The 24,165-nt window shown below is 38.8% G+C and overlaps 2 protein-coding genes across 12 annotated transcripts in view; one reads left to right on the top strand and one right to left on the bottom strand.

The window, feature by feature from the left end:
- Positions 1-24,165, top strand: part of LOC100648766 (basement membrane-specific heparan sulfate proteoglycan core protein) — a 249,112-nt gene that overhangs the window by 171,444 nt on the left and 53,503 nt on the right. For 5 of the 10 annotated variants that reach the window (XM_048411464.1, XM_048411462.1, XM_048411465.1 and 2 more), the window contains one exon: positions 3,399-6,388. In XM_048411464.1, coding sequence (XP_048267421.1) covers positions 3,399-3,499 — 101 coding nt within the window. In that variant the 3' untranslated portion in view covers positions 3,500-6,388. Of the gene's footprint in view, positions 1-3,398; positions 6,389-15,704; positions 23,528-24,165 lie in introns of those variants that run through there. The other 5 variants (XR_007226184.1, XR_007226182.1, XR_007226180.1 and 2 more) reach the window with 2 other exon arrangements.
- Positions 12,850-24,165, bottom strand: part of LOC100649111 — a 108,860-nt gene continuing 97,544 nt past the window's right edge. For both annotated transcript variants that reach the window (XM_048411461.1, XM_020866306.2), the window contains one exon: positions 12,850-15,052. In XM_048411461.1, coding sequence (XP_048267418.1) covers positions 14,916-15,052 — 137 coding nt within the window. In that variant the 3' untranslated portion in view covers positions 12,850-14,915. The remainder of the gene's footprint in view (positions 15,053-24,165) is intronic.

Genomic DNA, 24,165 nt, shown 5'->3' with positions numbered 1-24,165 from the left:
TTAGATGGAATATTAATTTTAGATTGTTGTGTAATGCCAAGACGAAATATTACGTCAATAACTTTACGTAGGAATAAAATATCAAACACTATTCTCTCGTTCTGTAAGGTTATAAAATTAATACTAGCTAATACGTGTTCGTAATTATGTCGCGAGTTTTTGATATAAAATTCCCTACATATTAATCCATTTGCCTCGGTAAAATGTTAATAAAATTTCCAAATATATCGTACAACGCACATAATACACACATTCATAATAGATATTTCTAAATATGCGCATGTATTCGCGAATCTGTGTATTCATATAATACAGATATTAAAGGAAATTCTTTATCAATGTAGGGTCCCCCAGCACCCATAGGAAAGCAGCTACACGCGTGTCCACAACAGAAAGCACGAACTCCCTATCAATTTTATTTCCCTAAAGTACGCGATGGAACCATCGAACTATTCGTCTGACACTTTGAGAATCATGGAACGTGGTCATGTTTGTCCACCCACCGGAGGGTTGGGCGTCGAAGATGTATCGCCGTCCCTTTACGCCGCGATTGTTCGACAAATTCGCCGACAATGGCTGTCCTCCAGTATCGTGAGATGCAACTTGAATGGCTCGCGCCAAGAGGAGAGCTCCTGGAAGCGCTAGGAGGAAAAGGGACGAGACATATTCATTCATCAAGCATCGAAATCCCTCGTCATAAAGTTTGACAGGCTCGTATATTGGGGGCCGCGGCAAGTACTCGGCCCCTCTCTCACGTGTACACTTGGTTTTGATCTATTGTCAGCCGGCAACATTCGCGATAACACATGCAATATCTTGCGCGGCAACTTCACCAATCCAGTCTGTCAATCATCAGGCGCGGCTCGCGCCAACCACGCATTCGTGTAGAAAGTACCGGGATTGAAACACGTCACGCCACGCAACTTGACGACTCACTCTCCGCGCCTGTTGTACGGCTCCTAAATTGCACACCATTTTAGCGAAATTACCAGCGGCGAAGTGTGTAAGGAGCAATTAAGCAGCGTTAAAATTAGGCTGCGAATGTTTTACGGAAATTCATACTTCCATCAATATGATTTGAAGAACGAAAGATAGATAAACATGTTTTTCGTCTACCGAACATTCTAACGTGCGCTTCGTTTTCTATACTTTTTATATCACACGGATTTTATGAGATTTTTGCTCACCGTAAGATTTTCCATAAATTCGTAAAAATACGAGGTCCAGTTATAGTCTGGACAGTGGGCACACCTTATTTTACAGTCGAACGACTCTTTATCAGTTTCTACTCCTCGTTTTTCTTTATTATTCTCTATTAAACCATTGCTGAGTGATATAAAATTATATATAAATAAAATTATTATATCGTTACTTTCACTACTAAAGAATGGTCCTACATTACACCGAGTAGAAAACCACATATAATTGATCGGCTCGCTCATTTGACAATGAGAAGCTAATCAATATGATCCGCATAATGACGTCAAGATTAGCCATACACGATCCTATTAACGTATTTCAACCGAGCATATTTTTGCAATCGACGCAGGCAGCACGAACAGAATCAATCTCCCTTTCAAATATCGTCGTAGAGACGTGGAATCCCGCGCGTATTCGCGGCCGAGTAAAACGTGAACACCTCGCGTCGGTATGCCAGATGAAAATTAATGCGGCGCAGTTCGTCTGCATAATTAATTTACAATCGTGCCGGTACGGGCGAGGGATATAGCATCGACGTTATTTCAAACGCAGCTGATTACTCGGCAAAATTGACCGCAAATTTCAATTATTTCGCGATAAACCGGCGCGCAGAGCCGCAAGGATTATCCGTAGAGGAGCGCACTATCCGCGCATTAACGCAATTACGGGGTCCAAGCCGAGAGCTGGACGACGAACGATGTCGTTTTTCGACGAAAACGCCAGCTTCGTTAGTACAGCGTGGCACAGGCGATGGTGGCCCTTCGAAATCGGTCGAATGAGATTTTCGATTCGCTCGTAAATCGCGACGATGTTAGGCCACGTTTGCTGGCAACACGAGAGGAACACGACTATTCGTAACAAGACCCGCGTGCACCGGTATCGTGCACCGGTCGTGATTATCTTTATTACCACCGGATGCTGCGTATACATCGGCAACGCTCACCCGGCCGATACACCGTTAACATTTGTCTGGATATATGAAATGTATATATGGAAATCGGGTAGCCGAACCGAGGGGATAGTTCGTGATTAACGTTGCCCCGTCGCTTCTGTTGGCCTCGTGCTTTCTGCTGCTTCCGTGGCTGGTTACATCTGGCATCATAATTATTCGATTCCATGGACGCACCTTGCCTGTTAAATAATTCGATCGCTCAGATAGGAATAGTTTTATTTGAAAAATAAAGCGATTTCAATCATTTCTCTTCGAAATATTCTCCGCTAATATTTACTCGTCGCTCTGCACGTGTTTTCCGCGCTTCGAAGCAGCGCTGCGGTTTGGAAAATCGAACATCGCTGCATATCAACGTGTTTCTCGCTTTTGATAAAAAATTAAAAGATAAATTTTACGTACTACCCACCAACGTGTATTTGATTTTTAGAGGAAGAGAAAATTACAAGTTGCTGAATTCGAAACGTACTAAATCGGGAATATTCGAGCTCTGGGATACGTTTATCAGTGAAAAACTCCTTAATTGAAATGGAACTGTGAGCCGATGCACGATTCCAGCAAAGTAATTTAATAACGTTTATTTGAAGCAGTCCGATCAGAATTCAACGACGAATCCACGGTTGCTCACGAAATTATTTGAGAAATACCTGTAGAAACCTTTTATGAATATATTATGTGTGTTATATGAAAGATTTTGAAATTTCATTGGTATTTTAAGAAATCATAATATTCTTGGAACTTCTTCCGGTAACCACGATATCAATTCACTGGCATTCAATAATGTGAATTGATCAAAGAGGAAAAAAATTACAAGCAAAACGTTGTCCCTCAATGAATTAATGAGATTATAATTTTCTTGCGGAGCACAATCCATGTGGAAAACGGGGAAAACGTTTTAAAACGCGATATCGTAGATTTCTATGATTTCTGCAAGAAACTTTCGCCTGCTTTGCTATTTGTCGTGTTTGAAAAATGTTTGACAATTAAATTGTGGATGTTTATGTATCTGTGAAAAAATTACAGGTATAAAACTACGCACAATGCACGTATTTTTTATTCACTGAAGCGCAAAAATATTACGAAATAAAGTACTCGTTAGGATAGTTAATAAGCGAAAGAAATCTTTGGTTAGCTTCCGTTTCTTTAATTATACCGACAATAATATAAATTTTCATAAACATCCGCAGTCTATTAAAAACATGTATAGAAAGACAATCGGAGAATAACGCGAGACGTTTTTCTGTTGCAGGCGAACATCCTGCGGCGATGCAACACGGCGGAAGTTGCGGCGTCACGCCTACCATTTTATTAGCGACCTTTACCCTGGTGATATCGAATCTGCTAAGGTGAGCAGTATCGTTGTGAATCGTGCGACCTCCAAGTCACACGGTCTGATCGAGCTCGTTTCGTGTACCGAGACAAACATGTATCACCGAGACCAGGAATCGTTGAAAAGGTAAAACGTGAACGAAGAAAACCGCGTTCTCCTTTAGGAAGCATACGGAGGTCATTGTGTACGAAAGAAAGAACGCGAGATTTCGTTTTAAATAGCAACGTGACTGGCGTTGTTAACGCGTGAGATCATCAGAGATTTTCCAACGAAAAAAAAAAAAAAAAGAACAAAAGAAAGGACCTAGGCGTGGACAAAGTGCAGTGGATCTGGCCATGTGTGATAAACACAGTGACACGGAAGTGGAGCTCGACTTGCACACGTACGTTTTTACCGTAAATTTATTCCACATAAACTATTCCTATGTCTATTTCTCTAGCAATTTTCCGTCGACGTTGACCTATTCACGCGTGGTTCACGTCGCCGCGTGATTTCTTCGCAAGTATCGTGTGTGAGAAAAGAAAAAAGAAGACAATCGTTCGCTTTGTGGTCTCTGTGAATCTGAACCGACACAACGACGGTACTCAAAGAATCTCGTGAGAATTGCGAGGCTGCAAAACCGATGCGATCGATGAACGAGTGTGTCCAGCGTACTTACTTAGCCATCTCGTTGACTCTAAACGATTGATACAGATTCGTCATATAGACTATTCGAACAGTCGAAAACAAGCGAAATCAATGATTTACAATCCAACGTTGGATAGTCGATTAATTACCATTAAATCGTATAGGTGGCGTGAGTCTCTCTGTATATAAAAGAAGAAGGTCGTTCAATAAGTAGGATTCGTCGCGACTTCGTTTGTACAGTACAACGTGATGATCGAGAATTTCGAAGAGACATCGTCGGACCTGGGCAACGTTTGTACATAATGGAACCACATATTTCGATTTTCTCTGGAACGTTTAACGTATATGGAACTTCTATCGTCGATCGTGGGATTAGATCGTTCAGAGTTTGCCCAGGTCTGATTCGTCCATCCAATGGACCCATCGAAATCACTGTAATTTAATCAAAACCGACGTTCGATTCTTGATCGACGAAGTGTGTTTTCCATCGACGCGTAAAACGTCATCGCTCTTTTTAGCAATGAATAAATACATTAATCACGCTCGATATGTTTCTGTTTGTTCGAGAAACTTCGGTAAACGAGGAGTAAGCGCGTCGATTCGTTGTTGCTCACGATATCTGCTCACTTTCTGTTTCTTAGGGAACGCGATTATTTCGTTGGTACCTTTTTTTTTCGAAGAAACGTTTCTTTTTCTTCATCGTTTTCACTTGCAATTCGTCGCGATCGATCGGATCGCTTAACGTCTAATCAAAAAGAAGATGCAATCACAACTCTCCCTGAGAATTACATTGTAAGAATTACGAATTCTACGAACGTGACTTAAATATAGGACTCGTGTATAGATAGGCATACGAAGGATAACGTATGTGTACGATTTAAGAGTATCGCTAATAGATATTCGTTACGCGAAAGAGAAGCATTCTGTTAAGACTTCGAAAAGAAAAGAAGCACACGCGTGTAAAAATTTGCTATCGAATAAGCATTGAATTCGAAGATGACACAAATACGAACTTTATCGAGACGATGGTAAGAGATAAATTTTCATTGTTTCGTAATAGTCTGGCGATTCAAGTTTTTCTACTCCTTTTTGTTCGTTCATCGTGTGTCAGCCTCTCTTTAGAATATTCGTGGCGAGAATAACGCGAAGTCTAAAGACACGACGATAGTAACTTTAATTAGTAGATTTACTACGGATAAAATAATGTAACGAGTAAAGGAAAAACGATATCATAAACGGCATAGCGAATTAAGATGCGACTTAACCATAGGTCTAAAATAGATTTTTTATAATGTTGTACCACGTGGACGAGAAACTGGGACGTACGGTGTAGAACAGACTGCTAGAACGCATTCACGGTGTTACGTTGCACGGATTTTACAATATGAAACAGAAGGTTCGCGATATAATATATTATTCCTTCTTGTATAGTTTATACGGTAATTTATGTCGTTGTGAGAGGACAATATTTTGCAGTTGACGCGTGAGGATAGCGTTAAAGTAAACAGTTAAATGCGGTTACTTAAAAAGAAAGATAAAAAGAAGAAAAAAGGAACAATTTAACGAGACGCGAGAAATAAAACGATCGGTCAGACGCTAGGTTTTTGAATGTTGTTCCGCGTGTGATATTATTATTCAAAGGGAATTAGTGTTATCAGGATGGACGTTAATCGATTTAAATAATGTTGGATCAGGAAAGAGAGAAGTGGAAATCGTCGTTATCGATAAAAAAAAAGAATGAATTTCCTTCGATTTTTCAATACTTTGTTCCGGACCACCTTCGAGTCTCGTTCCTTTGGAATGGTGTTCGGTTATAATGATCTAGGTTCGATGTTACATAGAGATTGTCAACACTCCACGTGGCATCGATAACGGTCTCACGCGTGAGATAAAGCGAAGAAAATAAAGATGAAACGATAAGTGTAGCTCGCTCGAAGCACGCGTTAATCGCTGATAATCAAAGAAAGAAACAGAAAAATATCGAGAAGAACGTTACACGTTAATTGTGTCACTAGATAATCGATATCCGCGACTCGCATAATTACGAAATGTTGCACAATTTATAGTTAAGCCTAGATCGCATTGTACATACTAACAAGAAAAAAAAAAAGAAAGAAAACAGAAAAAAAAATTCATAATCGATAATGTACCATGTTATAGAGGAACGTCAGCATAAATCAAAGTGGCAGAGGTAAAGTGCGGCAAACGAGTACAGACTATTATACTGTAAAGATATTCATCGACGTGAATACTGTTTCAATAAATGTAATGATGATATAAAACAGGCTGTCACAATTCGTTCCTCCCGTATTTCAATATCAGTTTCTCAACGTTCTTCCTCCTTTCTTCGTTCTTTCTGTTTCTTTTCTTGCATTTCATTTTTATCTTATCCCCGCGACTAACAATGAATTTCCATTATATTTCATATATTTTCTTTCCTTCTTTTTGTATATAGTACATTTCTTATCGACGTTATCCCGAGCCGAAGCGATACGCAAATTGCTCGAGCGTTTGCCTATCGTTCGACGCAATTTCTCGCTGCAACGATGGAAACGAGTTTGTTATTTGCACGAGTAGCACGCCGAACGGTTACCAAACAGCATCGACGATTTAAAAAAGAGCAGAAAAAAAGAATAGAAGAAAAAAAGAGAGAAAGAGAGAGCAGGGTGAAAAAAAGAGAAAGGTGATCGATGGTACTCAACCTAAAAATTCCGACGATACCGACCGTTCGAAAATTCGATCCCGATGATTTATCATCGTCAACGGCAACGCAACCGCAAGAAGTATCACTTAATCTCGCAAATGTCAAATTCTCCTCGGAACATTTTCAGATTCAATCTCTCAAGCCTGCCTGGTTTCGTGGAAAGAACGACAGGGAAAAAAAAGAAAAAATTACAGAAAAGAAGAGGACACCCGGATAATACGCTTACGACAAAGCGCCATTACGTCATATTTCCCCAGACACCGGAGTAATCAATTTCGCCCGTCGCCGAAAAACAATCGACCGAGTCCCGAAGTGTCTCTCGACATTATTCGCCGCGTGAATAACGGCGTACAGGTCTCAGGTAGCCCAGGACTCGATACAATCACTCGCCGCGATCCTGTCGAACCTACCCCTGAATCGACCAAGGGAAAAAGAAGGGATGAAATGGTGGAAACGTGTGCCATTCCGAGTTTCGTTCCCCTTACCGAAACTTACCATTCTCCATTTTACTCTTTTTATATCCCTTGATGTTCTCGCCCTTTCCATCGACAGGAATTTTTTTCTACCCTTGCAGTTACGTTTCTGTGAACTCTACTTCCTCTTGTTATAGATGCAAGCATTTGAAATTGTAATTTTACCAAGGAAGAATTTATCAGTGATTCGGATTAAACGTATTAAGATTTATTCGAAATTAGAAAATTACAAGTAATCTACAGTGACTGTAAAAAGCATTGGTTCGTACAGCAGCGGACGAAAGAAGCTTCAAAAGTGAACAGTTTCGGAATTAACGATTCTTCCTAATATGGTAAAAGGTTACCGGTAGCCATATGCTATATTTAGCAATTTAAACTTTATTTTATCGATATTGTACCGTTATTCATAATATAGTGAAACAGGGTCATTCGAGTTATCTGATCTCCCGTATTTCGTTCTACAATTTTTCTTTCTACTATTTTCCCTTGACTTCTTTACTGGTTTGAAATTCGTTGGAAAATATTCGGATCGTTAATCGCAATAGCAGTTGAAAACAATCGTGTTCGCGATGGCTCGAAGCCTTGTTCCGATATTCGTTTCCCATTGGCCTGGTGTGCGTGAAAGTTACATACGAGGTGATTTCCACGCGTGAAACTCGACATTCAGCGATTGGTAGAATTGAACGTGTACACGCACCAACTAAACAGCAAAACATACTATACAAGAGAGGAAAAAGAAGAATGGGAAAAATCGAGGGGAATTGTTGAATACGAACGCGAGAGGATTAATTTTACATATTCGCAAACTTTTCGAAGGTAGGGGAAATGTATTGCGAAAAATTGGACGCGACTCTTCATCTTTTAATAGTTCCATGATCGAATGATATTTTTCAAATGGTCGTTGAATCAATTTCGTGTCACATAATCTCTGTTGATTGCGTACGAATGTTCGATAGGCTATCACCGACTGATTCCATCTAATGAAAATCGTGTTTTCTTGCTATTCAAACGGGTGACGATGAATGTTTTCGAAATAGCGTCACATGTGAAATATTTCGATGTATTGCTTTTTCCGATCAATGTTCTATTCGTCAAAGAAAATTGAAGATATAGAATATGACAGTGAAATGAATCGTTAGATATTTCCTATAAGCCGGTGGGAAAAGTTGAGAGAAACGGCTGCAAGCTACGACTGATAAAATATCAGCCGTCCATCGAGTCCTGTTTGCCGATATTTTACGGGTTTAATTGTTTTTCGATAGTCGAGAGCAATTCCGGCTTTTCGCGTGCGATTCGGGAGACACATAAGGGGTGGCAGAGGTGCAAGCGTTTCGGATCTGGCTATTCGTTACAGTGAAACTGAATCGCAGGTTAACGGCCCAAGATGGCGTATAGCTTTTATTGGTCACGTAATTCTCGTTTCCTTTTCGTCCCTGACTGGAAAACACTGGAATCTTCAACGATGTATCGATCGTTATAAACCATTAAATCTCGTTATTCTATGAAAGAAAATGTTTAATCGGAATCGAAAATTCTCAATTTTAAATTCGAGATGTTTTTTTATTTTTGAAAACTTTTTACGCAATAACTGACAAATTGTTCGGTTTATGCTTGTTCCAAGACAGACCATTTTTCCGCCGATTTTTGATGGAAATATTGATATCCATAGCACGGTAGATTACTTTGGTAAATTGAATTTTTAGCGAAATCGCGTCACTTAACGAAATTCGGGACTGCACCCATGCTATGGTGGCTTTAAATCGGCCCAGTTTTTCGTAACCATTCACTCGGATCTGTATCGAATTGGAGTGAACGCGGCCGAGAGTCGCCCGATGGAAATGGAACATTCGTTTGCCGCTGTTTATTCGTTACAGCGGAATTGAATCGCGCGTCAACAAAGCAAGATTACAAACATTTTTTATGGGAAATGCAATCCTTACGCGCCCGTTTGCTGGTTAACGAGGCAAATGACACTGAAAATTGATTGTCATTTCCTCCGATCGTGCAACGTTTCATGATTGAAACGCAACAATTTTTCGCTCCAGCGAAAGGAATTAATTACACGCGTGATTGGTTTCTCATAATTCCCGTGTCTATTGAATAACAATCGTACCATTTTCTACTATCATTTCCATTAATTTACGTTTAATTTCACATAGTAGAACAATAATGCTATCCAAACACCTATTATAGAAAATTTGTATGAACATATTGTGTGATTTTTACAAAACATTTTGAAATTTTATTATAATCTATTATTATATAGAATTTCTAAGACATTTATCGTAAACATACACATAGTAAACAAATAGTACAACTAATTATACAAAGTAATAATAATATAGTAATTTTGTAATGTTACATATTAATATCACAATACATTAATATTATACATTATAATAGTACAATAACATAATGTATGACGGTCCAAGTACTTTGGTGATCTTTGTGAACTATACTTTCTTTTTATCAATTTTTTTCCTGATTTTTACCAATATAATCTCAATGGCAATGTCTCATTATATAATCCATGTTCAAACTATTTTATATAATAACCTAATATATTCATAAAATACTTTCGTCAACTACCGTGTTTCCTATTATCCGATTGGTTAATCAACCGATACGTTTTTCACACATATATACAGAAGCCTCTGTTGTTGTTGTTATTATTGCTGCATTTGCTGAATCGAGTTGATCTTTAATTTGAGCAAGGATGAAAGACGGGAATGTAGAAGATACACGAAATTTATTGCCGGTGGACGATGCTGCTAACGAATGTGTCCCACGGGAACAGAGCGGCTGGACAATGCAGTTTTCCAATTTTCACCCTGCTACCCTCTCCACCCTTTCGAACTGTGCGAGCTCTTCGTTCGACCTCTATGGTCTACCTACTTCTTCGCTCTCTCGCCCTTTATCATCCGCAACCCGAACAATCATAAAGCATGTTGATTCACGGCCGGTCGTAAATTTAGCGTTATTTTATCCTTATTCTACGTGTCGTTTTAAAGGGATACTTTAAACGACGGTCCTGAGGTTCGCGAATTCCAATCCGCACCGTGGTTACACTCAGTGACACGATTTGTCGATTTGTCGTCTCGAAGTTTCTCTGTGTTTGATCCGATATTTTCGATGTAAGATCAATTTCCCTTGGAGAAATATATTTTTTATATTTCGTGGATAATTCACAAACAAATTTCGCCTGTATCGCCAATACAATCCGATTTATTTACTAGAAATACTACCCTTGGTAAAAAGTTTCCGATCAAAAAAACTCGAAGTTTTTTCTAATAATAAAAACCAGGATATTTCGTGAATGAGATCATGGTGCAACGAATTTTATTTGGACATTTATATCGTTATACCAGAACATGGATGAACGGTAGAGTTGAACGCACCACTCGATCTACGAGGGTTAAATCGAACCGTGACTTAAGTGATTATTATCGGCCATTATTTAACTTCCCTGGAAAGTTAAATCCGAAAGAATTCCACTTCGGCGCACTGATTAATTTAGAAGACCTACCTAGCTTCAACCGCTTTCCATCCATCCACGAACAGTGGCTCCGAAGCCTCAAGCAATTTTATGTGAGATCCGACTCGAAGTTCTCAGAATTTATAAATGAAAATTCACCGGAAGCCCGATCCGCCCTTTCCGCCTCGAAATTGCCTGATTCCTCGGGAATTTTATATTCAGGACATTACTGCGTGCTGAATTATTTTTCAAGTTCGGACAGGGTCGGTTAGTGGCTGTAGTTGAAGTTGCCATGCTGGTGGTGGTGTTGCCGGTGGTAACTGTTTCCGGTTGAGAGCCTTGTCATCCAGGTTCAACTCCAACCAGTCGGTCCCACCCCCTTACTCGCCGAATACCGTTTCACCCTTCCCTCGGTGTCACTGGCCTGTGCAAGACGACCAGCAAACTTTTTGCCAGACCTCAACAAATTTAGTCTCTAACGTTTCCCAAGCAGACTGATTTTATTGTTACATTTCATACGACTAGACTGAGATGAACTTACCTCGCGTGGTTGATTGAAGATACGATCTGCGTTCAAGAAATTTTGGAAAATTCTCGTCAAAAATATTCTATTCGCTGTCGAGACACGACTGCGTGTGTGTTTTCAAATTGTAGTTAGAATAATCGTAAATTAACCCATAATTAGGATTCCATGAAGATCTGTATTTTTATTTTCGTGGTAATTTAGAAACTACACGATGTGACGTGTTTCACCGCATAATTTAGTAACTACCGACATGATTATGATTTATAATTTAATTACTATCAATGTAATATGTATAACTTACAATATTACTTTCTGTAAATCCTTTAATCTAATCATCAGACTTGTATCTTGATAAATTCCTTCTTTATCAGAAATTAACAGATCTCCAGTAAATTATATGCAAAATTATAAATTCTTCGAGAGAATTTTCAAAATTCTAATCCACAGAATCCATCATTTTCTTGCCAATTATAAATTTCCTACTAAATTTCAGTGCAACGTTTTAAAGAAGGATATCACGTGTCACTTATGCACACTAATTCGACCAATTATTCTCTTATTACGTTCTGTTCAGGTCATTTATTCCGAGTGTTTAGCTTCTGGCACGGACGATCTATAATACCGAGGGATGTCGTCACGGTTTTATTAGTAGTCGGATGTATAGTAGCGTGTCGAAGAATGCGTTGAAACGTTACAGGATATTGTTAAGTTGGCGAGGTGTCGACCGTGTAAAAAGGACGTGGTGAAGTGTAAAACCAGGCCGGCAAGAGTTATGTAACGGGTCTGACCCGCGCGTATCGGAGGGTCTGACCGGAGGTAAAAAACAGAGGGTGTAGCACATTCCCTTCCCCAAGTTACGTTCTCGTAACACGACACGCAATTCACCGGGACGATCAAATATTTAATCTGTTCGTCACCCTGGCATCCGACCGCGCAGAAACCCCCGTCCCGGGTTATTTGTAATTCATAACACATCAAAGTGTTGGAGAACGAGGAAAATCCGCGATCCGTGAAACGATTTTTCAAGCTTTGAATTGGCGTAGATTTGAACCTCGAGACATTCCCTTCGTCTTGGGTCACGGGCTTACTGATTTCCTGAATTTCGTTTCGAAGTTCCCTTCTATCTCTTTTCCTTGCCTCCCTCTGAAATTCATCTCAATCAGCCGGTGTTAAAGGTTTTAGCATGTTAAAGTGAAACGTAGTATGGTGAAATGGCTCGGAAGGTTTTATCTTAGAAACATCGCGCACAGCGTGTTTAAATATTCAAGTGTTTACGAATGCGTCAGGTAATAGACATTAAAATAAAATACAGTATGGTGATGTCGTTCCGGAAATTTTAGTTTCGAAATATCTTGCAAGACACGTTTATAAATACATATATTCGCGTGTTTAGAGATATGTTGAGTATTAAAATGAAATACAGTACGACGATATGGTTTGCAATGGACTTTATAGTTTGGGAACATAGCACAGAGTATATTTAAATATTATATGTGTTCAAGGATTGTGTTTGGTATATGTTAAAATAAAATACGGTATAGTGATACAGGTAATGAAATACAGTATGCGATTCGAGAGGTTTTATTTTAGAAATATCGTACAAAGCGTGTTTAAATATTTTAGAGGTACGATTAAATACCTTTGTGCCGTTATAAACCTATTGTTTCTAATATACAGACAAATTCGTTTCAATAATGATCAAAGGTCTACTTAAGGTATCGTAATAATAAATACTATCTTAATCGTGGCGTTAATTGTGCGTGTTTAAGACCATTTAAGACCGTTAAGGTACGCTCATAAATAAACCTGAAACTAGCGAGGATAACTGCGAATTGTACGTTTAACAAGCCATATCGAGACTAAATTGACCAATTTTCTAAAGAGAAACCATCGTTTTCTGAGAATTAAATTAATCATATTATGTATATAACGTGATAAAGAAAATTTGTAAGATACACAGTAAGAAAGAAAGCACATCATAATTCTACGAATTGAATTATGTTTGTGTTGTTCATCGATCTTCTAATTGCTTTCAGTGTAGACTTGAATTTGTAATGAAATTCAAATTCCCTTCGAAATTTGGGAAGATCCCATTTCTTAAAATAAAAATAGACGATTATTATTAATACGATAAAGGACGTCTAGCATAAAAGTTACTAATTCATACTTTCAATTTTAAACATTCTTTTATCCACTTCTGTAACAATAAAACAGAGAAACGTCGGAAAGAGAAATAAAAGAAAATTGGTTTGTTTGCCACATCTGAGTGGCAAAATAATTGAAAGCCACGCGACGTTCATGTGTAAAATTATCGCAAACGGCTGTTATTTTTCTCATGTTCCACGAATCGAATTACGAACGAAGAAAAAAATTTCATTAATGCTGTTCCCTGGTTGCAAAGAGGCATCGGCGGAGTTAAGATACAGGATATCAAATTACTTGCACATCCTTTGACGTTACTCGGCCACTTTAATCCCATTGACTTGAAGAGGGACGCTCAAAGAAGCGTCGTGAATTGCAAGGGCGTAGTGAAAAAGACGTTCCGACACCGTTCTCAGATCGCCGCTGCGGCTCACTTACTGAATTATTTACGTAAAAAATAAATTTACCAAAGGTTCCTTCAACGACTCTCGTTTCTACCACTTTTTCCGACGAATTGCCCCGGATTGCTCGATCTTCTTAATAATTCTTAAAGAGAATATCCACGTCGTGCGGATATTCAACATTGAAGAAGGAAGAGTAACGTGGAAGTACTGTGAACCGACTAAACGACTCGTTATTTCCACACCGTCGTTTTATAATTTCAAATATTTGAAATTTGCTTCCGATTAAAAAACAAGCGATCGCGATGCGTCGGTTTTTAAAGTAATCTCGGAGATACAGAGTGGTTCGCGAAGCGCGGATGTTCTCTAGTGTTTCGATAATTGTCGATTGCTGTTAAACTATCCTAATCGATTCCACTCAACTATCCACCACCACCGCTACGTATTCTATGCATCGTTTTGTTAGTTATTGCCAGACACGCAATACGATAGAAGTAACTCCATAGCCGAAAAGGACGAAGAACACACGTTAAAACTATGACAATAATCGTCATTCCTTTATAAAGACTCGTGATTAGAATAGACTTTGCACAGAATACGCGTACTGCGCAAAAGCGTATAAAATATCCAAAATATAGTACCAATTATAACATATAGCAGGAAAAACAAATTTCTCGCTAGCTTCCATCTTTTTAATCGTATTCATAAAAATACAAATTTGCATAAATATACACAATCTACTTATCATGTTTTCCACCTGTGCTCTTCAAACCGGAATCAATTCTCTTTTCAATCAAATCAATCTCGAAATGAATTTCAGAATTATTTCATCAAGCTCGCCGTGTAAGCTGCGAATAATCTCTGTAAATCGAGTTGGCTGTGAAATTCAAATGGCAACACTATGGCGGTGTTTCTGTTACGTGTAATGGCTCCTCGTTACCCTCTTATCAATAATTCCTACGTATCTAACTTACGATCTATTCGCTGTTTGGTCGAATTTCTAGGTACTTTCTCTCCCGTCGACGGGAAGAACGAGAGAATAGGGACAGGACGAGAGAAACGCGCGTGAAATACTGTCGTAGTGTGCGCTATTGCAGGAAAGTTTGGCTGTTTCGTGCGAGTATTAGAAACCACGAGAACGGAAGTAGAAGCCCGGCCCAGTGCCTGACGTCACATCCGCCAGAGACGTATCCGGCGTCACGTTGCATGGCTTCCGTACGTTCTCCTGAAACAGAAATAAAACACTATTTCTCAGTTTAAATCCGGTTTTGCCGTGGATTCCTAAGGTGACGCACAATCATAGATTTATGATTATAATTCGGAGATGCGACTTTTCGTGATAGACAGGGCGGGGATACGAAGGGAGAAAGGTATCGATAGCGTTAGCCAGAACGAAAGAGTAATGAAACTGGCCACTCGTAAATCAATGTCTCGCGTAGACTATCGGATTATTGGTTTTTTCTACGTCACCGGGCTGCACTAGTGAGCTAACGTCTTTATTAATTACCACGCTCTTTAGCCACCAATCGGACACTTTTTACTCTTAAGTAGGATCATAACATATAATTATTCGAACGTAATCGTGATTTTCTCAAGCAATTGTGTGCATCCAACGTCCGATTAGATGGTTACATTGCGAGCTTTTATCACGATTACTCTCGTTCGCGATTTTCATATATTCATTAATCCTATGCGAAATATTTGTAGTGTATTGAAATATTATTTGAGTGAACTATATGAATTTTGGCTCTTGAGAATTATAAGCAGAAAATAGATGGCTAAATGAACGATGGGAATCTTAATTTATAATATAAAGTAACAGCGATATCTTGAAAGATGATAAATTCTAACATCAATTATTCTTAACGCGTCAACAGGAGGACTGAACACGTTTGCCAGGATGAGGTTGAATTTTGAGAAGCAGTAGGGGTTCCAGGAGCTGTAATACGTAATAAAGATATTACACGTCCCATACGTGAATGCAAAGAACATGCCACGAGCAGATGGCGTCGGGCACGTGTACGCGTACTCAGCTGTGCTTACAAGAACATCGCTTGACGTTGCCAAAATCTATTACATAAGGCGTCGAGCTCCACGTGCGTGCAAGATTCTCGTGGTTTAATGCCCTAATATTAAATTGTCGTGAAAGGATAACCGACCCTTCAAACCTCATCCCCCGACGTAAGATTTAACCAGAAAATCGAAGAAGAAACTGTCAAGCTGAAAAATTAATAAATGAAGTAGAACGTTTATCAAACGAAGCTCTCACGGATAAGAAACATATACTTGATCCCAAAATTAAATAGAGATAATTATTTAATTGATTGACCGGCTAATAAAATTCGAAAATTTATTTTCTCTGAAAGATGGAAATTTGATTTATACGCTTCGAGTGAAGCGAAGCACAACGCTAACATTTTCGGTCAAAGGCTGTAGTTGAACGAGTATGAAAGATGTTCGAAATTGGGAATTTTTTAAATTGTTGAAAATTTCATGATGGAATTTAGTCGAGCTACTAGAGTTCGCTAAGGAAGTTAGAGCCGTTTGTACGACGTAAAGGTTTCGATTATGGCTGTTGGCTTCTTGAGACTTGCATTGTTGGCGCGCTTTCGACTTGATGGTTCTTTGCGACTACCAATATCGACCAAGATCATGATCTTGATCTTTTTTATTTCTTTTTTTTTTGAGGAATCGCCAACAGGTACTCTGTTTAATGTTTCTTTCTACAATTGCACAAGTCTGATGCTCCAGTGGCAAAAATAGATAGAAGCACTTTATGAGCTTACATTCGACCGTGTACATTCGAAACTAATAAATTTTCCTTCCACTTTTCCTTTTCCGAAATTGGTTTTTTGGCTTCCTACCACTGATTCGTTCGTGGCGAAAATTCATCGGTTTCTGTGGCGATTGCTCTCATATTTTCTGGCGATTAAATACTTGTAGAAACTTCTATTTTTCCAGAATGTTATTTTTGGAATTTTGAAGTTAATTATTAGCTTTTAGAGTTATTCAAACGGAACGTTATCGAAGGAATGTCTCGATCAATCTGTCAGGTGATTTTCAGTACTGTAATTGTTAGATTATTGGAGAGACAGCAATTCCTTCGCCAAGATCGATCGCGATTGATCGCATACTATCGGTATTAATTCCTAAAGTCGCATAACATGCCTGTATATACAACATGAGGCCATTTACTATTAGATAACCGCATGAAATTCATATCACTGATGGGATGGTTGATTCTGTCTACAGACGAGCGCTTCTGATACCGAATAACATGATTTTAAAATATTTGACAGTCCTATCAAAATATGCAGTTCTTCAGATATTGTTTCACAATGGAATTTATATTCTATGATTCCATGCTAATTTCTCTATTAATTTTCATTCTTCTTTTATAATATGACATTTATCATAAATATGCATCTAATTTCTAATTTACTAACTGTATGAAAACACGGCATAAGAAAACAATCGATTAAATAACTGCATAATCTTTTATAGGAAATAACGGGTTGCTCATTAAATTATGTTAATATATTGCATTTGAAAAAGCGTTTTTAACCCTCATTGGATTTCTGCCAAATAATTGCATAAATAATTAAATAATAATTAAGTGTAAGCCATTCAATTCTCCTCTGAACATTTGCACATATATCGGGTTATTTACAAATAATTTTATAGTCATAAATTATTATTGTACATCCTGTATAGGTATCTAGTATATTGAATTATTATAAAATTCCTGTTTATTTCGTAAGTACGTATAAGACATTATAAGCTTACCAATCTGAAGACAGCTGATATTAAAAAAAATTAAGCTAATAATAGAAAATTTCTAACGCAATTTACTTAATTCACCATTTTATTCGACGACCCCTTTTTCCAGAAGGCTTTTCAATCGACTACGATACACGAGCTGTTGGAAATTACGATGACCCAGGGTCAGTAAATCTTAGACAATAGTAGTAATTGAAATTCCTTGATCAATGCAAATAAGAGACGGTTCAGAGATAAAGAGGGAAGATATAAATCTTTGTCAACGCGATTTGGTTCACGGTCGATGGAACGTCCGGCGTACTACAGCCTACAGCCTGCGGTTTACACAATTTCCTCGGCATTCGAGTAGTCTGCTCTACTCGGCGCTTCGTGGCCAGAAGATCACGACGGATTCCGGACATCAGCGGACGATCCGTTCTCGTCCTTTGTCGAGGATGGGTATCAAGGATAGTTAATTGGCTACCCGAATAGGGCACGGCCAATTAAGCGTTTAATTAGAGTGGCAGGCTATCGATGGATTTTCGGTTGCTTGGCATTAATCGATGATCTCTGGTCTGACAGGGCTTCGAATATTCGCCGTTGAAATTCGTGGCAGTGGGTTTATGTTTTGTTCAAATTTCAAAATACTGTTCGAATATTACAATCAATCTCTTGGATAATCTGTTGTTGAACGAATAAGAACATTTGTATCAAACACGTTGAAAGAAACATAAACTGTGAAAATGGAGCACTTATGATCGAATACCTTTATATGTATATCATGTGCATTATATGAAGCATTCTGAAATTTCATTGGCAGTGTAATGAGACACGACTGTCGTGATTCAGTTGGAAAAATTTGCAAGCTGAAGATGAATGTAGAAGTCACAGAACATTTATTAGAAGCATATACCCATTGAATATTTAGAAGTATTAATACAATGGATGATACGTTTAAGTACTTGATTATTTAACATAATTCAGTATTTAATTGCTTATTTATAATACTTTTATGACGTCTGTGCAAGATACATTTGCTTTAAATATCCTGTGTACATTTTTGGATTTGTTTCAAGCTTTTCCATAATAGTCGAGTAGTTTATCATCTTAATTTACTTATCTTAATATTCTATGGTATAATCATGATAGGGGAGTCGCATTACAATGCTAATGAAATTTCAATATGTATCATATACATACGATAGACATAACGTAAGTATTCAAATATCTTCATCATCTACTATGTATTTCATTTGAGGCTACGAGTCCTCTTCTGATAGTAAAAGCAATATGGTCAAAATTGCGAGTGACTTATGAAGTAAGACACAAAGTCACACCTATAATAAGTTCTAACATTATTCTCTGCCCGTAGAGATCCCGGTGCACCAATATGTCGTCTCTAGCCGAAAATTCACGAGCGCTTTCGAGATTTTTAAATATATAGATATATCTATATATATACATATATATATGTATGTACCTGGTGCACATAGGCAACATGGCGCTAAAGTTAGTAGGAAGTTTAATACCTAACGACTCCCTGAGCTACCGTTTATACGGCTCCAAATTTCATCCCTTGCCTTTTCTTTTTCTCGTCGTCCCTCACTCGGTCCCAAGCTCGTCTTCCTGCGATATTATTAAATTTTCTGGGGGAATTGAAGCAAGAGAATCCATTCTTGTCCTTGTGTTATTGAAAAAGAGCGTACAACATGGTTGACTGCACGAAGGGCGGCTGCAAAATCATTTCAAATTTTCGATTTGGCTGGAAGATTTTATTCGGTCTATCAACGTTTTTATATGTTGGAAATGTCGAAATTACCGCGAACCAACGAAACGAATTTAATTCACCGAATTGGACGAAATATCTGAACGCGACAATTAACGTGCTCGAGATTTTTTCATGACTGCCATAATGAAATACTATTCTTTTGTAATTCCATTCGCGATTAAAAACGATACAGTCAAGCGAAGCAAGCGCTTTTCGAACGATACGTGGCGAGAAAATGTTAGGTTACAACCACAGCTGGTTTCTGTATACTTTTTCGCTCATACATACCATCATGAAGATGTACGTGAATGTTCGAATATCGATCGGTTTAATGACTGCCGAAACATTTCCAAAGTACGACGAGTAGCACTCGAAGAAGGATCGACTTTTGAAACGCGTAGGATACAGGACAATTTTCAAGAGTTCCTTCAGGAAAGCTATGCCAGTTGGAGAGGCACTTTTGTAACTTTTCGTGCTTATAGATCATTCCATGGTAGTCGTAACGCCAACTTCTCTTTTTCTCTCTCTCCTTTTCTATCTCCATGACAACAGATAGACTTTCACATTAACGAATCGATTTCGTCGAGTAAAAGTTGAAGCTACAATCGGCTCTTAGAGCCACTCAGACATGCAACACCGGCAAACCGTGATGATTGAGAGAAAAAAGTTTCGATTTCGTCAGGAAAAAGAATATTACCGACGATTGTTGCATCCAGTGTTATTATCGTTTGAAAAAGAATGGTAATTAATATCGTTGATACACGTCGATAACGAAACGATGAAACGACACGGTTTAGCTTGGTGTACATCCGGCAAAACAATGAGTAAAATCGCGGACCAATTAACGGCGTAATGGTTGCACGATAATTCGCAACGATAAAGCTTTCCTCTCTCTGGGGATCGTTCGAACACCACAAATTGCCCCAGCTGGCCTTAATAATTTTCTTTAATCACTGCATTCTATATTTAATTCGTAGCGTCTGATAGATACGTCCCGGTGATCTACAGTTCTTTGGTAAGCTCAGTAGGCTAGCTTAGCGGAGCACTTATGGCTGATTTATACGAACCATTACCACTAGCAGTGACCCAATAAGGTTATCCGCCAACCTCGGTGAACCAGATCAGTGGCGCTCTTAAAGGTTGATTCACAAGGCCCACCGTTAGCCTTAAACCGTCCTCGACTGTGAATCTTATTAAGGTCAATGATGATACTCTTGTACTTGGTGACTTGGAGATTAATAGCGAACTACTGCAGTGTTATTGTCCCTGCTATTGAATACGAATATGATTGTCTATGAATATTTTGATTGCGTTTAATAATGTGGGTAGTTTTATTGTTCCATCTCCGGATAAGACGAAGAGGTTTGCTTACTACGAGACAGTTTCAGTGGCAGATAAAAATGTGACTGAGTATAGTATGAATGATTTTGAAATATGAAGTGCAGAAAGAAGGCCACTCGACTCGAAGACGAACTGAAGAACATAACTCAACGACTATAGATACGCATCATCCACATATTTTAACAAACGTTCTATTGTATTTTGTAACTTTCTTCACTTCAGACCGCTTGAAGCAAGGAAAGCACTTAACTCCGTGCAAATTAAACTCAAGAATAGAATTGGATAATTGTATTCAGAAATTGTACCGGTTAACTCGATAGTATTAGCATAGTATTAGTAATTATGATTGTGCGCTATTGCGCTATTGTATTCTTAAACATTCGAGACTCGTTCTATGCGTCTCTTTCATATGCACTTTGGTCGCTTTAAATACTAATCTAAGACGAAAGAAGTTTCCCATTTGCCATTACGGCAGCAAGAAAGAGAATTCTTAGACGACACGTCGTTAAAGCGTGGGCGTAGCTTTTAACTACAGTTTCCGTGTTATTAGCGCCGGCTAGTCGTTAGCCAAATTTTTCCTGGGCAAACTATTCAACTCGTAATCCGAACACAACAGTGCTAAAAGCTCATCGTCGTCCTTAATAGTGCGCTCTGAATACGAGCCAAATATTAAAATCTCTTCTCGCGGAAGGCAAAACTTCAAAGACGCGGCGGAGCGGTTCAGAACGAAGATTCCAGAAGATTAGCCGGGAAGAAACGCGGAAATTCGGTGGCTCCTAGACATCGAAAATCCGCTGCAAAACAAGGATAGAAGCGAGATAGTTCGAGTGAAAGGTACTGAAAAGGTGGAATAAGTCGTCGAATTGGAAGATAACGAAAGGAAGGGGGACAGGGGAAGAAACTGAGCAGAACTGAAAGTGGAAAGACGGTGAAAACTTTAGGTTGAAACGGTTAGAGTGCCCTTCGGAGCGAGACGGTATGAAGATATCGAGGATAGGGTCTCGAGACGAGTGGCAGAGTGAGAGGACTCATGGTGATGTGCAATTAGGAAAATTGAATTCCGCCGTAATTAACTTTCTTAATTAATAGAATCGCGGGATTGTATCTTTAATCTGGCCGTTGGAAGTGCTTCTGGCAGCTTCTGTCACCGAACGGAAGAGAATGTGGCTTGGCTCCGACTCGGGATGAAACCAGGAACAGATGAAGACGACTGCAAGGAACGAGGATAGAGAAAACGATAGGAAGAGCGGGATGCAAGATTGACGAACGTGCAGAGAACGTGGAAGAACAGGGAGAAGAAAGGGAGAAGAAAGGGATAAGACAGGATTGTTGCAAGATGCAGAAGCGGTGGCGACGATTGCGAGCTACTTGGGATGGGTAGTCGCTGTAAGTTTTGATATATGCGCCAGGTTATTTACGATCGCATAAGAATTAGCCCAGACAGTAAGCCAGTCTTTCTCTAGCAAAAAGCCAACTTTGCGCCGCGGACTGGCACTGTAGTCCACCGGTTTTTGCTCGTTCGCTTTCGGAAAAGTCGTTAAATCTCGCGCCGCATTCGACGAATCAGCCAAATGACGTTTCTTGCGTCCTGTGGTTGTATCGATGGAACTTCGGACGACGATAATTCCACTCGCGTGTTTCAACTTCTTCGACACGGTGCAATGGTGTCATTCAAATCTGTAGGATATTTCGACGAAGCTAAACAATGCAACGAGTTAATTGATTCTCGAAAGTGTAGCTGTTCGTGTAGTATCATTTCGCTATATCTCTTCTGTTATACGTTGAAACAATAGCCTTATCATGGAATTATTCAACTCATCCTCTCGTTTTTTGATATCTTTTCTGGCTGATCTTAAGGTGCACGATATTTTCTCATTCTTTCGTTATTATATTAACGACTAATAGTCTTTATCCAAGATATAATAATATGCAACAAACTTGAGTATTCTATGCGAAATTGAAGTATAAATTTGAACATGCGGAAGCTCGGATGATTCAAATAACCCCATCTTCGATAGAACAAACCGGACAAGTGGCGATAGATTCGCGAGACCAACTGTTTGCATCGGCTCGTGGATACTATTTGAAAATTCGTCGGATCCCCGGGCGAGATTGTCACAACGAATTATGCTGGTCGCGTGAAAAATTAACGGAGCTGGTTTTCGACGATCGACGTACGTTAGAAAGCCAAGCGGAAAGTCATTTTTCTCTTCGTTCCTTTAACGGCCACTGGCAGATTAATTAATCACGCCGTGCCGATTTCGTTCGACCACGCGGCTCGATTAATAAAATCGAACCCCGACTCTCGTTCCTTGTTTAAGTTAACTTGCTCGCCGTGCAGTTAATTACGCCGATCGATGAGCGCCGCATATTTTTGACGTTCATGGAATACGAGAACATACCGTGTGTACTCGTAAAACTGGTTTTGACGAGCGCCTTTAATCCCGGCCAGCGAATGGAAACGACTCTGAATTCACGATGAAACGCGTAAATTCGCAATCTGCAAAATGTACAACAACTCGCCGAACTTCTGATTTATGATCCTGGACAACGCTTTCACAGGATTTTCCACGTTATGCCGTGTTATCTGACACATCTAAAATATTATGAGGAAAGTTGTACCTGCGTACATTGTACTTTTCGACCGATGTGCAGCAATTATGTGGAGAATCTCTACTGTTGTTATTCGACCGCTTACGCACCAGTGAAACCTTGTCAGTCTGTCATCAAACTTATCGAAGTTCGAACGTGGCGCCATGAAGAATAATAAGACGAGTCATTGGTGCTCTGATTGGAGTATCACAAGGAATTGTGCTTCGTGTTGTTTCAAAGGTAAGTCAATTGCGATTATATCAATGAATTGATCTTTAACGGCTATCGTGAGTGAATTTTTTGGTCATTTTGTTCGAACATTATCGTCCTGCAATAACATCACCGTGGTGTTATTTGCGATCATTGCAAATGGTAACTGGTTTTTTTTTAAATAATATCGAATGATCATGAAACACTTGGTCAGATTTGTGTAACTTCATTGATTTTCAAATTAAAACAGGGTACATGGGCATGAAATTTCATCCATGATAGCTAGACCGTAGATATTTATACAAATTTATATTTTTATGAACATAACTAAAAATGTGGAATCTACGTGAGACATGCTTCACGCATCAAATATCATAACGAGTATTGCACTTTTGATATTTTATACATTTCATATATATCTTCTGTACATTTTTACATCTTTCAATTTTTGGTAAATGCATTAAATGATAAACAGCTTAACGATAGGGCAAACTGATTTTCTTTCATGATACCTTTTGACAGTTAGATGATCTTTTAATTGGCAACGATCATTTTCTTCTCACTCTGCGTAAATTGTTTACAATTTCACTACGCTTCGATCTCGAATGCTGTTTCATCGAGATGCACAATTTACGCGGCATTCATGGCGATATTTATGAGAATATTTT

The sequence above is a fragment of the Bombus terrestris genome, chromosome 13, assembly GCF_910591885.1.
Source record: "Bombus terrestris chromosome 13, iyBomTerr1.2, whole genome shotgun sequence".
Taxonomy (NCBI): Eukaryota; Metazoa; Arthropoda; class Insecta; order Hymenoptera; family Apidae; genus Bombus; species Bombus terrestris.
This window is presented reverse-complemented; position numbering and strand designations above follow the sequence as displayed.